At 45.0% G+C, this 13,156-nt stretch overlaps 1 protein-coding gene across 2 annotated transcripts; it reads right to left on the reverse strand.

Moving 5' to 3' along the window:
• Positions 1 to 1,430: 1,430 nt before the first annotated feature.
• Positions 1,431 to 10,280, reverse strand: SPOUT1 (SPOUT domain containing methyltransferase 1). 2 transcript variants are annotated; one of them, XM_051980136.1, is made up of 12 exons: positions 10,184 to 10,280; positions 9,778 to 9,820; positions 7,837 to 7,959; positions 6,535 to 6,694; positions 6,176 to 6,265; positions 5,876 to 5,925; positions 5,127 to 5,257; positions 4,895 to 4,967; positions 4,341 to 4,439; positions 3,350 to 3,452; positions 2,368 to 2,515; positions 1,431 to 1,718 (listed from the first exon to the last, which is right to left on the reverse strand). In XM_051980136.1, the coding sequence occupies exons 1-12, from the start codon at positions 10,217 to 10,219 to the stop codon at positions 1,647 to 1,649; spliced, it is 1,128 nt and encodes a 375-aa protein (XP_051836096.1). In that variant the 5' UTR covers positions 10,220 to 10,280; the 3' UTR covers positions 1,431 to 1,646. The 2 variants fall into 2 exon arrangements, with proteins under 2 accessions (XP_051836096.1, XP_051836097.1); XM_051980137.1 differs by having other exon boundaries at positions 7,837 to 7,972; positions 10,184 to 10,238.
• Between the last annotated feature and the right edge of the window lie 2,876 nt (positions 10,281 to 13,156).

Consider the following 13,156-nt stretch of genomic DNA (forward strand, 5'->3'; position numbering starts at 1 on the left):
TTGGGATTCATTAAATTATCCCTCCAGGATTTACTGGATACCCTAGTGCCACAGAAATCCTGTGGAGAAATATTTGAATAATTTTTAGGGGCATTTCACTTTGTAAAGGGGTCATTTATGAGTTACTTATAAGAGCATGGATTTGAGGCTGGAAGGAATCTTTGAGGGAAGTCCAACATGCGCTCATTTTTCACATAAGTAAACTGAGGCACAGAATTTCTGTCCAGTTAGTTATCCAGGGTCACACGCTTAAGTGTCTAAGGTGGGATTTGAATCTAGAGTTTCCTGACAAAGTTTTGTAATGTATCTACCACATCATGCTACCTCTCATGGGCATGGATAAGAATTGCCCAAGACAAAGAGGAAGGCACAGATTTGGTTGTAACTTGCATCAGGGAAGAGTACCGACCCTGGGGAGATCACAAATCCACTGAAATATATCTTCCCAAAGCTAATCTTTCCCCTCCCACTCAAAAATCATCTCTTTCCATTCCTTGCCCCTTTGTTTCCATCATCAATCATTCTTTCCTGATTCATGCCCTTTAGTCTAAAAAATCCTGCTTCCTTATCTTAAAACAGAAAATTCCAGTCCCTTGTATGCCTGGTTTCTTCTGGCTCCTGTCCCTCACTTCCTTATCCTGTATCTTTCCTGAAGTGCATCCTCCCTTCCCTTTAATCCCCTTTAATTTAAGGGGGATTAAAGGGATCTGTCTCCAACATCTGCCAGAACTTGCCTCTCCAAAAACCACAAATGATGGACATTTAGGGCCCCCTCCCAGGGCTTTTAACTGAAGAAAGCTTGCCCTGGTTGGAGAGGAATCTGAGAAACGAGCAGAAGACAAACTGGGGGCTGGGGGCATGATTGACAGGGACGGGAGCAGAGGTTTCTCATCCCTTCCCCACCTCCCCGCTATCAGGCGCTAACATCCTTAGGGTCCTGGGAGCAGGGAGCTTGCTTGGGACAAGATGTGAAATTCTCCCAAAAGACAACCAAGTGGAACTAACTAAAAGGCCTGGTGCTGCCACCCTATGGTCAGGCTTGGAGAGTCGGGACAAGCGCACCTGTGCTGTGCTGCCACCCCTGGTCATGGGAGGCATCACATCTATTTCCTCCACCAGGGACTGGTGGGGTTCCTTTTGGCAGCTATTTTCCTCCTGCATTTCTGTCGCCTCTGTAGATAGTGTGACGTAGTGGCAAGTGCGGTGATGCAGAAAGCTGCCTCGTCCCCTGCTAGGTGGGGATAATTACTGCCCGTGCCTCACAGGCAGGAGCATGAGGACCACCTGAAGGTTCTAACTGGCACAGTGCTCTGCACACAGCAGGCACTTAATCATGGCTGTCGAGATGTGGCTACAAAGATGTTTTATAAAAGGCTGTTCTTGGTAGTCACAGCATGAAACCAGAATATCAAGGGTTTGTAAAAGCAAGCTATGAAAAGGAAGGGTCACTGCCCCACTTTATTGGTCAATTGTCTATGAGGATCTCCATCCCTCTTGTCCCTAGGTCAGGCTGGGTCCCCAAGAACTCGTTCCAAGCTTGGGGTCATTCCTCATCCATCTTGCAAACGGCAAATCGCGTCTGGAGGTCTCCACCAGCAGACTGGCTGCCAACACCCGGAGAGTCAGTGCTGCGTCTGGAGGCGCCTTCAGTCAGGCCGGGGAGCCCCAGCAGCAATGATGGGAGGTCGAAGGGTAGCCAGGGAGATGAGGATAGCTTCCTGCAAGAGAAGAGTAGAAATAACCATCCAGCAGTACTGATAGACAGAAGCCAAGTTCCCAGATCTCCGGTATAGGAATCATCCCCTCATCATTCCCACAACCCCCCTCAAAGTACAGTACACTCAGGAGATGGCAATCTCATCCTCTTGGGACCTAATACCCCCCCCACCCCACCCCCCCACACACAGAAGGAAGCATTTTCTGAAAGATATCTAGTTTGTATCTAACTTTTTTAGTCACATTTCCAATTTTGTAAAATGATGGAGTCAGACTAATTTCTAAAGGATCTCCTTAGCTTAACATTTAGTATTCTATGACTTCATCTTTCCATCTACAGCCAAGTACACCAGCTTCAGATGGGCAAAGCACACCTGGGGAGGTGAGAGGCACGGTAATAAGAGAAACAAACCCTTCCCTCCTCTCCCCTCCCCGCAAAAGTAGCTGCTAGAAGTGTCAAAGTCTTAAAATTTTGGAAGAGTACTGAGCGACATAGTGCGGCCCATATGTCCAAAAGAAAAGGAGGCAAGAGGAGTCCTTCAGGGGTAAGAGTTTTCAGGACAGGTTCAGGGTTTGGCCCTGGCCAGTGGGAAAGGAAGTGGTGTCCTGGGAAGGTGGCAGCCTTGGGAGAAAGGGCGCTAGGACACTTACCTCAGTACGAATGGTGCGGCTGCCTTGTCCTGGACAGGTATTGAGATAGAAGTCAAAGAGAACACTGGGATCTGTGACCTCTAGGTTGGGATCAGCCTCAACACTGGCCTCCAATCCTTGGAGACCCCCAAACACCACAATAGCATGGCTAGGAGAGAGAAAGAAGATGAGCAGAGTAAGGAGAAGTGGGGTATTCACAACACTTCCAATGTCCATTCAAATCTTACTCAGCCTTCACAGCCCAGCTCACACGCCACCCTCCTTCAGGAAGCCCCTTTAAGCATTCCTTCTCCATTTCTAAAGCACACAAATGACCACAGCCGCCTTCACGTGTAGCCTCAACACTGGCAAAGAGAAGCATCCTGGAGGCAAGTTCAATGTAGCCCTTGGCTATCTGAAGGGCTGTTGGGTGGAAGAAGAGCTGACTGCTCACTTTGGACCTAGAGAACAGAACCAGAAGCTCCTATGGAAACTATAGCAAGCCAGACTTTGGCTTTTAAGGAAAAACTTGTCAGAGCAAAGTAGTTAGTAGGTACTCTGATCAGAGTTCTTAAGTTGTTCAAAGTTGTCTTTAAAAAACAAAAACCAAAAGAGATAAATTGTGGGTTCTCCAGACATCGGGATGTATCAGAGCAGCCGGCCTCAGAGAATTCCTAACTGTTCTGTTATTCACCATTCCCATCAGAGAATGTTTTCTGGCTTATCTCAGAGCCAGACACACAGCAGGGAACTGACAATCAACAACTAATGTCAGTCTTACTCCTGGGTCCATGCTTTGGAGGTCATATGACGATGGTTAGAATGGGCAGGGAGATAACTCAAACTTTCTGCATACGAAGTGGAAAGGGATAGGAGAAAAGGGGACAAAAGTAACTCGAGTTCTGGGACATCAGCCAATTTCCTGGCTCCTCAGCATCTCACTTCCTCTGACCCCTGGTTTCCTGCCCATCCCTGGGTGCTTCTGTCTTTGACGGTAGCTCACTTGAAGTTGGGAAGCTGGCCCGAGGCCAGATCCTCTCCTCGTTCTGAAGTTCCAATGGTCAGGTCATAGCCATCCTTAAAGGGACCCTCGGCAAATACCGCACCTGGGCAGAAAAGTGCAGCTTAACTGAGAGTGGGGATTCAAGTCAGGCAACCTCTTCTCCCTCCCACTCTGAGAAGGACAGCTAATTCTGAGACCCACTCCTAGGTGATGCCCATCCTGTGCCAAAAAGAAAAACCTTACAACCACTAAATATTAGAGCGGAAGGGCAGCTAGGTTGCAAAACGGATAGGTCTTTGGACTTAAAGTCAAGAAGACCTGAATTCAAATCGAGTCTCAGACACTTACCAGCTGTGTGACCCCTGGACAAGTTCCTTTACCCTGTTACCTTAGTTTCCTCATCTGTAAAATGAGCTGAAGAAAATGATGAACCACTCCAATGTCTTTGCCAAGAAAACTCCAACTGGAGTCAGGAAGAACTGGACATGACTAAAACAAATGAATAAGTCCAGGAGTTCTTAATCTAAGGTTTGTGAACTTTTAAAATATATTTTGACTATTTTAATATAGCTGGTTTCCTTTGTAACAAACATTATTTTGAAAAGAAATCCACAAACTTTGCCAGTATGGCCAAGGGACCCGATGAACTTGGATTAAGAACCCCTGACTTGGCCAAATCCTCTCATTTTACAAATGAGGAAACCCAGGTCAACAGAGGGAGGCTGACTTGCCTAGCAAACAGCTTGTAAATAACTAAATTCAGATTCAGATCCGGCCTTGACTCCAGTCCTGTGTTCCTTCTGCTGTACAAACAGTTCACCTCCAACCCCATTCCCCCAATTTTACGAATGGGGAAATAGAGACCCAAAGTGGGGGGTATGAATTGTCATGGGTCTCACAAACACAAGGGGCACAACCAGGACTAGACTTGGCAGTGCTTATCAGGCACATTAACCAATGGCCCCTGGAGGTGGGAAGATCAAATACTCACTGAGACAGGAAGCCAGGCGGACACTGTAGCCCCAGTAGAGACCAGCGTGGGTGCGGGGCTCCTGGCTTGATACAACTCGTCCCTTGAGGCTCTTGCTCTCTGGAGAGAAAGAAAGGAGACTGTGGGACCTCTCCCACTGTGAACCATAGGCCCCTTCTATAAGCCCAATCCTAAGAAAGGCATCCAGTCAAAGTCAATTTTTTCAATAAGCATTTGCTAAATGCTTCCTGTATAGAGAGGACTAATCACTGAAGAAGATAGAAAAAGATAGGAAAAAAAGGATAGAAAAGGCATCATTGCACAAAGCAACAATCAATGATTAAATGTCCATCATGAAAGAGGCACCGGCAAATTGAGCTTATAGTCTAACAGGGAGGACCCAGTATGTCTAGTATGTTGGTGAAATATAACAGAAGCAAAGGAAATCCAGACAAATTGCAAGAAACAATTTAAGGAGGAAGGTTCTGCTTTCAGCTGAGAGTCAGCTGCATCCTAAGGAGGCCCCCTCAAGGTCTATGGGTCTGTCTGTCCCTTGAGAAGGGCTGGGGGTCAACCTGGGATCTGCTGCTGGTCCAGCCGCACAGTGACTCTCAGACCAGGTTCCAGATTCTTGTCTATCTGCACCTCCTATAGAAGAAGAGGCTGGGTTTAGTTAGGCCTGAGTAAGCAATCTCCCCCTTTCCCACCCTGAGAGTCTTGCCTACTGGAGTCAAGAAACATTTATTAAACTCCTACTATGTGCAAGACATTGTGCTAAGCCAGTGAAAGCCTGGCAGCCCCAGGTACCTTTTTCATGCCACAGTTGACGAAGGAACCCCGTCCAGGCCGGGTAGGCCGATGTAACACAATCCCTTCCCTGTACTCCAAAACTTCCTCCTGCCGCACATGGTGAGGGCTGTCTAGGGGATTCAGCAGTCCTGAGGAAAGGAGAGAAATGAACTGAAGGTGGCCACAGGCTACCAGGAAAGAACCCAGAGAAATGTGGGATGGAGCAAAGGGCCCTGGCCTGGGAACTGGGAGAACCAGACCTGAGTTCTAGTTCCTGCTTGGTCACTTTTGAGTTATGTGATTGGGGAAAATGCCAGAGACTGCCACAGCTGGAAAAAACTCTGAAGGCCAAGTTGAACATTTTAACCAAGGTGGAAACTGAGGTTCACATTAAAAAAATGAATGAAGATGGCATTTGCTCCCATGATTTTGATATACCCAAGATCAAACATGTAGAGTGAACACTCCCAATCTTCCTTTAGTAAATCCACCTTATACCTGCCATTTGGATCCTAATAATAATCTCACATTTTATATAAAGCTTGAAGGTTTACAAAGCACTTTACTCCTAAGCCTGTGAAAATACTTCACTTTACAGTGGAGGAGACTAAGGTTCTAAGAACCTAATTTGGGCAGGATTGGAGTCTTCTCTTAAAAGGGAAGGAACATGACTCCAGGATAAAAGTCCTTTGAAATCCAGGGGCAGGGAGAGATTAAAGAGCAGGAGTGATGACACAGAAGATAAGGGAACACAGATGAGTTCTTACCTGCAAATTGCAGATCCTGGTGTTTGGGGAAGAAGGCTTTTCTCAGATACCTAGAATACAGTTCTCTAATAAATTCCCAGAGGGAGAATTTCCTGTCCAGTCCAATCCTAAGCACCTTCCCTCCTCCTGGGCCTTCTCTCCAATCCTCCTTTCCCCTTTCATTGTGAGTTTGGGACCTTTCCTCCATCCAGCAAAAAAGGCAGGATTTGGAGGTAAAGAGAGAGATTTCTGGGGAGAGGCTTTCCACCCTCCACTCCTATTTCCTCCTCTCCCTCACTCCCAGCACAAATTTCTTCTTACTGTGGGCACTCCAGGTACTGGAGAATTCGAGCAAGCTGTACCGAAGCCTGTCCTTTTTTGCCAATGCCAACAAATTCCCCCTCAACACTCCTGGAAGGGAATAAAGGGTTAGCTGACTCAGATATTCAGTTCCTTCAATGCTTCTGAAGCAGCTGGTTCCATGGGCAGGAGGAAAAGAGTGAAGACCCCTTGCCTTTTCTGCCCAGGACACAGCACTCAATTACCCTTCCATTTTCATGGAACATTCTGGGATTCTAGGACCTGTCCCCCAGCTATATGTGCTGAGCAGGCAAAGCCTCTCTTCCCCCTACCCTTCTCTCAACATTGCCCCCTCCCTCCTGACCCAGATGGCACTTTACTTGACATCTTCACCCTCTTCGTCAAACACCACGATCTCATCCACGCAGAAGATGGCACAGGCCCGGGCGATCTGGCCAGCCAGATAGGTCCGAAGCTCCAGAGATTGCGCGTTGTTGAGAATGGAGCCCGGGAGAGCCACACTCAAGGTGTACGTTCGCCCTGGAGGAGCCAAAGAGGGGACACAGTGAATGTTCCTGAATGGGGCTGAGAACCTAGATTTCCTGAACCATCCCCTCATGAAGGCTCTAGGGCCACACGCACCAAGGCTGCCTTCTTCCCACTCTAGCCCCTTTCTCCAAACCTCTTTTCTGAGGGTCACGTTCAGTTTGCTATGCCACTGGAAAGGTGTTAATCACTGAAAATGCCTCCAAGGACTTTTAGGCAAGGATAATTTCTTAACGTAGTAACCCAAAAACCCAAGTTCTATTCCTGGCTCTACTCACTTACTGTGTGACCTCAATGAATCACTTTTCTCTCTCTTGGTCTTGGTTTTCTCTAGGGTAAAATGCAGGTACTGGCCTAGATGCTCATGTCCCTTTGCCATTCTGACAGGTAGTCCTTCTATGATTTTCTAATGGTGAAATCTAACCCTGGAGACTACTCAATGTAAGGGCGGGGGAGATGGGGTGCATTCTGTGGGGATGATGCTTAGCTCCTCCCATCACATGTTTGTGATCACTGAACAACCCTGTCCACATCCCCAGAAGATATCACATGCTGAGTGAAATGAACAGAACCAGGAGATCATTATACACTTCGACAACGATATTGTATAAGGACATATTTTGATGGAAGTGGATTTCTTTGACAAAGAGACCTAACTGAGTTTCAATTGATAAATGATGGACAGAAGCAGCTACACCCAAAGAAAGAAACTGGGAAACGAATGTGAACTATCTGCATTTTTGTTTTTCTTCCCGGGTTATTTTTACCTTCTGAACCCAATTCTCCCTGTGCAACAAGAGAACTGTTCGGTTCTGCACACATATATTATATCTAGGATATCTGCAACATATCTAACATATATAGGACTGCTTGCCATCTAGGGGAGGGGGTGGAGGGAGGGAGGGGAAAAATCGGAACAGAAACGAGTGCAAGGATAATGTTGTAAAAAAATTACCCTGGCATGGATTCTGTCAATATAAAGTAATTATTAAATAAAAATTAAAAAAAAAAAGAAGAAGATATCACAGGCCACAGGCCTAGCACTGACAACAAAAAGTCGACAGTGCTAAAGACCAGGCCCCTGACTAACTTCCTGGGGCACAACTCCTTCCTGGAGAAAGGTTCTTGGGGGATACCTTTTGCTTGCTGTTGTGTTTCTTCAGCCTCCTCTTTCTGCTTCTCTGCCTCTTCCTGAGCTCGCTGCTTCTCCAACTTCTTTATCATCTTCAGCTCCCTCCATTTCTTCTTCTCTTCTTTCCCTGTAAGGAAGATCTTCAAATGGGGGATGGGGATGATCAGATAGGTTTGGAGTGGGGACAGTGTAGCACTGGCCTAAGGGTAGCATTTTTGAAAGCAGGGGACTAAGAGAAAATTCTGAGGGAAATGTAGAAAACTGAACAGCAAGTTCCAAATGATGCAAATTCTGTAGAATAGAGAAATTCATTTTTATACAATGTTTTATCATTTGGTTTTGAGATGGAAGGCTTCAGCACAATTATCTTTGTTTAACAGATGAGGAAACTGAAACTCTGAAAGACTCATAGACTTTTCCATTATTACATGGCTAGGACATTTTTGACACAAACTCAAACATGGAGACTCGCCACTCCAGCAGTTTCCCCACTCTAACATAGTGACTATCAGATTCAAAATTGCTTAAAAACAAAATGCTGGCAAAATGTAAAAGAATCAAGGATACCTAAAAATATTGATCACTGAAACCTTTAGCACATATAAAAAAAAAAAAAACAAACCCAAGATGGTTTGCACAGAAGAAGGTGTTGAAATTTACCAGGACTGAGGAATGATTTTTTTTCTGAAAAATTTTCTGAGATAGCCTTGAGCAAATAGAGTGTCTTGTGGAACAGCCAGGAGCCTGCATGAGATTCCTTAAGCAAATACCAGGTTATCTAATGCTTAGGTTTTTTTGAAATTATAAAATTAAAAAAATCCAATTTACTCATTAGTGAATTTTCATAAATATTCAGCTACTTAATCCATCTTATAGTAGATGGAAAACAAAAAAAATCAGGTATTCTATAAAGTTAACTTCACTCCATTCCCATTTTTTTCTTCCTGGGCTTTAAGAACAGATATTTCTATACAGATATATATCTACATAGATTTTTCAGATGGCTACTATCCTAGAGCCATAAAAGATGACCATCTTCCTGTGGCCATACTCCTATATTCCAACTTCTACTTTGAACTCTGGCCCTGGAATCCTGGGTTTCTGATTGATGAGCATTTATCATAAGCCCTCTAGACACAGTCTTAGCACGTAATCATGGCCTGGTTCCAGGGCATCTTTAAGCATACTCTGCCCATCTTCTTTCCTTAACACTGAAATAGTAATCTAATCAACTATCTAAGTACTCCTGCCAGTTCACTTTTCTATCCAATGTATCAGTACAGTTTTTCCCAATTAGACTGAAGCTTCTTGAGGGTCCTTTTTCTTACTTGTTATGCCCACTGCCTGGCACAATCTGAGCTCTTAGTAAATGTTTTTCCTCTTCATCTATTGAAGAAGTGGGAGGCTATAGATGTAATACATTATCAGACTTGATTATGTTGGTTAGTTTTGCTGAACTGCCTTTTTTCTTTGTTACAAAGGATGGTTCTTAAGGGAAGGAAGGGGAGGGAAAAGAGAAATATTGGAACAGAAGATTCCAAAAGGTAGCAATAAAAATTACTATAAATAAATCCATAAGTAAAACCCATAAATATTAATAAAAATTAAAATTAAAAAACAATAAATGTCAAAGACCACGAAAAGGCCTGCTGCACAGAAACAGTTTGGGAAGACCACTGTAATCTGCTGGGAAACTTCCCTTGTCTAAATCTCGGTTTTCTCTTCTCTAAAATGCAGTTTAAGACTAAGATGTCTTTAAGGTTTCTTCTGAGTTCTTTAGTTCTGACATTCTACAGGATGCCAAGAGAGAGATGAGGAGAGATACTATGACTAGAACTAATCAAAAGCATTAATTAACTAAATTTAATTAGTTAAATAAACTTAATCAAATTTAAATCAATTAAAAACTCATCACTCTAAATTACTCCTGCCCTCAAATTCTTACTCTCTTTCTTTAATTTCCGCCACTCGATTTTTCGTACTTCTCCCTGGAAAGGAAGCAAAACAAAAACAGCTTTCATGCCACACATCCATCCACTCAGGCAAATACGGGCCGTTCCAAGCCCGAACCCCAGCCATAAGCGAATTCGGATCTCGGTACGAGCTGAACCCAGTCAGGACTGAGCCCGGTCCCGCACTGCCCCGGCCCCGACCCCCGACTCCGAATCGCCCCCGACTCCCTCACAGTTCCTTGCCACCGCGGGAAGGCCACACGTGCCTAGACCTACAGCCCTCAAGGGAGCAAGCCCGCTAAACGACCCCTTATAGTGCGAGCCGCCTCTGAGAGGCAGTTCGTCCCCAGGCCGTCAGGCCCCTCGAAGCCCAGTACCCAGCCAACTCAACCAGCACACCTGAGCCCGCGGCCGCTTCCCCAGGAACTCCGCCATCTTCCAGACGGAACCTCGGAAGCCCTTCCCCCAGCCAATCAGCGGGGTATAGTTAAAGCCACACCCCCTTTCCTTCAGCCGTCCAATCAGGGAGCTAGAGAGATGAGTGCGGAGGGCGGGGAGCGTAGGGAGGGATGGCCCCGGGTCGGAGGAGCACGTGCTTCGGAGCGATCGGCTCCCCTGCTGTTCCGCACGTCCTGAGCTGTCTAGCTGTAGGCCTAGCGTTTGCTGGTGCCCCCACCCCAAACCACCCTCAATCAGCCTTTAGGAATAACTCTCTGTTGTTTTTATGGGCAGGGTCGGAATTAAATCCCATTTTCCAGATTTTTCTCATTTCTTCCTCATTCCAGCTCGGTGGAGGTGGACCCGGATTCTCATCCCATTTCACAAGTGAGGCAGCCGAGGTTCAGAGGAAGGAAACAACTTGTCGGGGATCACAGGAAGAAATCAGTGGTTGAGCCTTGACCAGAAGCCAGGTCTTAGGACTCCCAGCCTCCCGAGCAATGACGGGACTTTGCACTGTGTAAAAGTATTGGACTACCTGCCATCTAGGGGACGGGGTGGAAGTAAGGAGGGGAAAATTTGCAGCAGAAGGTTTTGCAATTGTCAATGCTGAAAAATTGCCCATGCATATGTTTTGTAAATAAAAAGCTATTTAAAAAAAAGTGTTCTGCTGCGTCTGCTGCTGCTGCTGGAGATTTCCTGCCCAGCCGCTTCCTGGTGACATAAGTTCATTATGTCCTCTGCCCTGCAGAATGCAAGCTTGGAGATCTGGGATCAGGCTTTAGCAAGTTTTGTCAGATTCAGACGGTGACTGTTTCCAGGCTAACTCAGTTTGGTGTAGAGGAACTCGTCCAGCTACAGCAATTATTAAGGCAGACTGCTAAAGTCGGAAGAAGATTACCTGAGTGGGGATGAAGCCACAAATCCTTCAAGCATATGCAGTATAGTTACGAGGTGGTTCTATTAGTGATAAATCTTTTTAGATGCGGGACAAACTACTTGCTAAGGCACAGAAGAAGGGGTTGAAATTTACCAGGACTGAGGGATGATTTTTTTTCTGAAAATTTTTCTGAGATTGCCTTGAGCTCAAATAGAGTCCTGTGGAACAGCCAGGAGGCCAGCAACAATGGATCAGAGAATGTAGGGAGAAGGAAGGTGTTAAGACTGAGAAGGTAGAAGGGTTTTGAACACCAGAGGATTTTGCATTTGCTTTTGCAGGGGATAGGAAGCCATTTGAGTTTATTTAGTAGAGGGTGTGACATGATTGGATCTTCCTTTTGGTGGCTGAATGGAGAATAGATTGGAGTGAGGAGAGATTTAAGACAGGCAGACCCACCAATAAGCTAATTCAGTTATCCATTTGTGGGACCATTGGGTCCTGTACTAGAAGGCTGGCAGTGTCAGAGAGAAGGGGACGCGTTTGAGAGATGTCACAAAGATCAAGTGGACAGGTCTTTGCAATAGCTTGGATATGGGATGGGGAGGAGCCCGGATGGCTCCTTGGTTGGGATCCTAAAGGACTGGGAGGAAGGTGTTGTCCCCTATAGTAATCTGGAAGGTAGTAGTGGGGAAGGAGGGTTTAGAGGGAAAGATCATATAAGTTCTACTTTGGATACATCAAGTTTTAAGATGTCTACTGGATATCCAGCTCAAGATGTCTGAAAGGCAATTAGAGATTAGCTGAGTTTGAAGCAGGATGGGTAGATCTGAGAATGATCAGCATAGAGATGGTCATTACATGCATGGGAGCTGATGAAGTAATCTAGTATAGAAGGATAAAAGGAGAGGGCCCAGAACAGAACCCTGAGGGACAACTACACTTAGAGGGTGTGACCTGGAGGATGATCCAGCAAAAGAGATGGAGAAATAAGCAGACCTCAGATTGAATTAGAAAACCACACGTTAATATTATCTGTGTTTTGGTGTGTTTTAATTTGTTAATATTTTCCAGTTATATTTTAATTTGGTTGGCAAGGGGTAGGGAGGACTCACTTGGTAGTGTTTTGGACTTCATATGGTGGCTAGGTGGCTGAGTAGATAGAGTGCCAGGCTGAAATCAGGAAGGCCTGATTTCAAATTTGGTTTCAGGCACTAGCTGTATGACCCTGAGTAAGTCATTTAACCTCGGTTTCCACATCTACAAAATGGGTATGATAATTAATAGCATGGGCTTCCCAGGATTGTTGTGAGAATCAAGTGAAGTAACATTTGCTTAGCACAGTGCCTGGTACACAGTAGGCACTCTAGAAATATTAGCTGCAGATATTTTGTAGGTTATATGTTTGATACCTCTGGACTAAGGGAACAGAATGACAAATTCAGCCAGGCTCAGAGAAAGCCATCCTGTTATATTTTGTTCATTTGTTCATTGTACATTTTGTTAAAAGAGAAGGAATCTACTTGAGGGTGAAGGAGATGTTTAGTGATAAAGCAGGGAAGACGAGTAGAATCTGTAATATTGTTTTAGAAAACTCTCACATGAAGAAACCCACTCTATGTTGTGAGTTGGTCTCTTAGACTCTTGTGTCTTGGAGATAAATTTAAATTATTTATCTAGGTTACATAGCCAGTAAGTGTCAGAGGCAGGTTTTGAATCTGGCCTTGAGACTTGCTTTCTTCAAGTGCCTAGATCATTTTCAGCATACATTTTTATAAAACTTCTAAATTTTTCTCCCTTCTTCCTTTGGTTCCGCCTTCCCCAAGACAGCAATTTGATATAGGTTAAATCAGTGCAATCCTTTTAAATCTATTTCTTTATTTGTTATGTTATTCAAAAGAAATCAGACCAAAAGGAAAAAGAACCACAAGAAAGAAAAAACAAACAAGCATATGGGTGAAAATGCTATGCTTCTCCATAGTTTCTGTCTGTGGACGGCATTTTCCACCCCAAGTTAGCTCATGAACCAAGTTTATTGCAGCTGATCATTACATAAT

This window comes from Antechinus flavipes, chromosome 2, assembly GCF_016432865.1.
Source record: "Antechinus flavipes isolate AdamAnt ecotype Samford, QLD, Australia chromosome 2, AdamAnt_v2, whole genome shotgun sequence".
Classification (NCBI taxonomy): domain Eukaryota; kingdom Metazoa; phylum Chordata; class Mammalia; order Dasyuromorphia; family Dasyuridae; genus Antechinus; species Antechinus flavipes.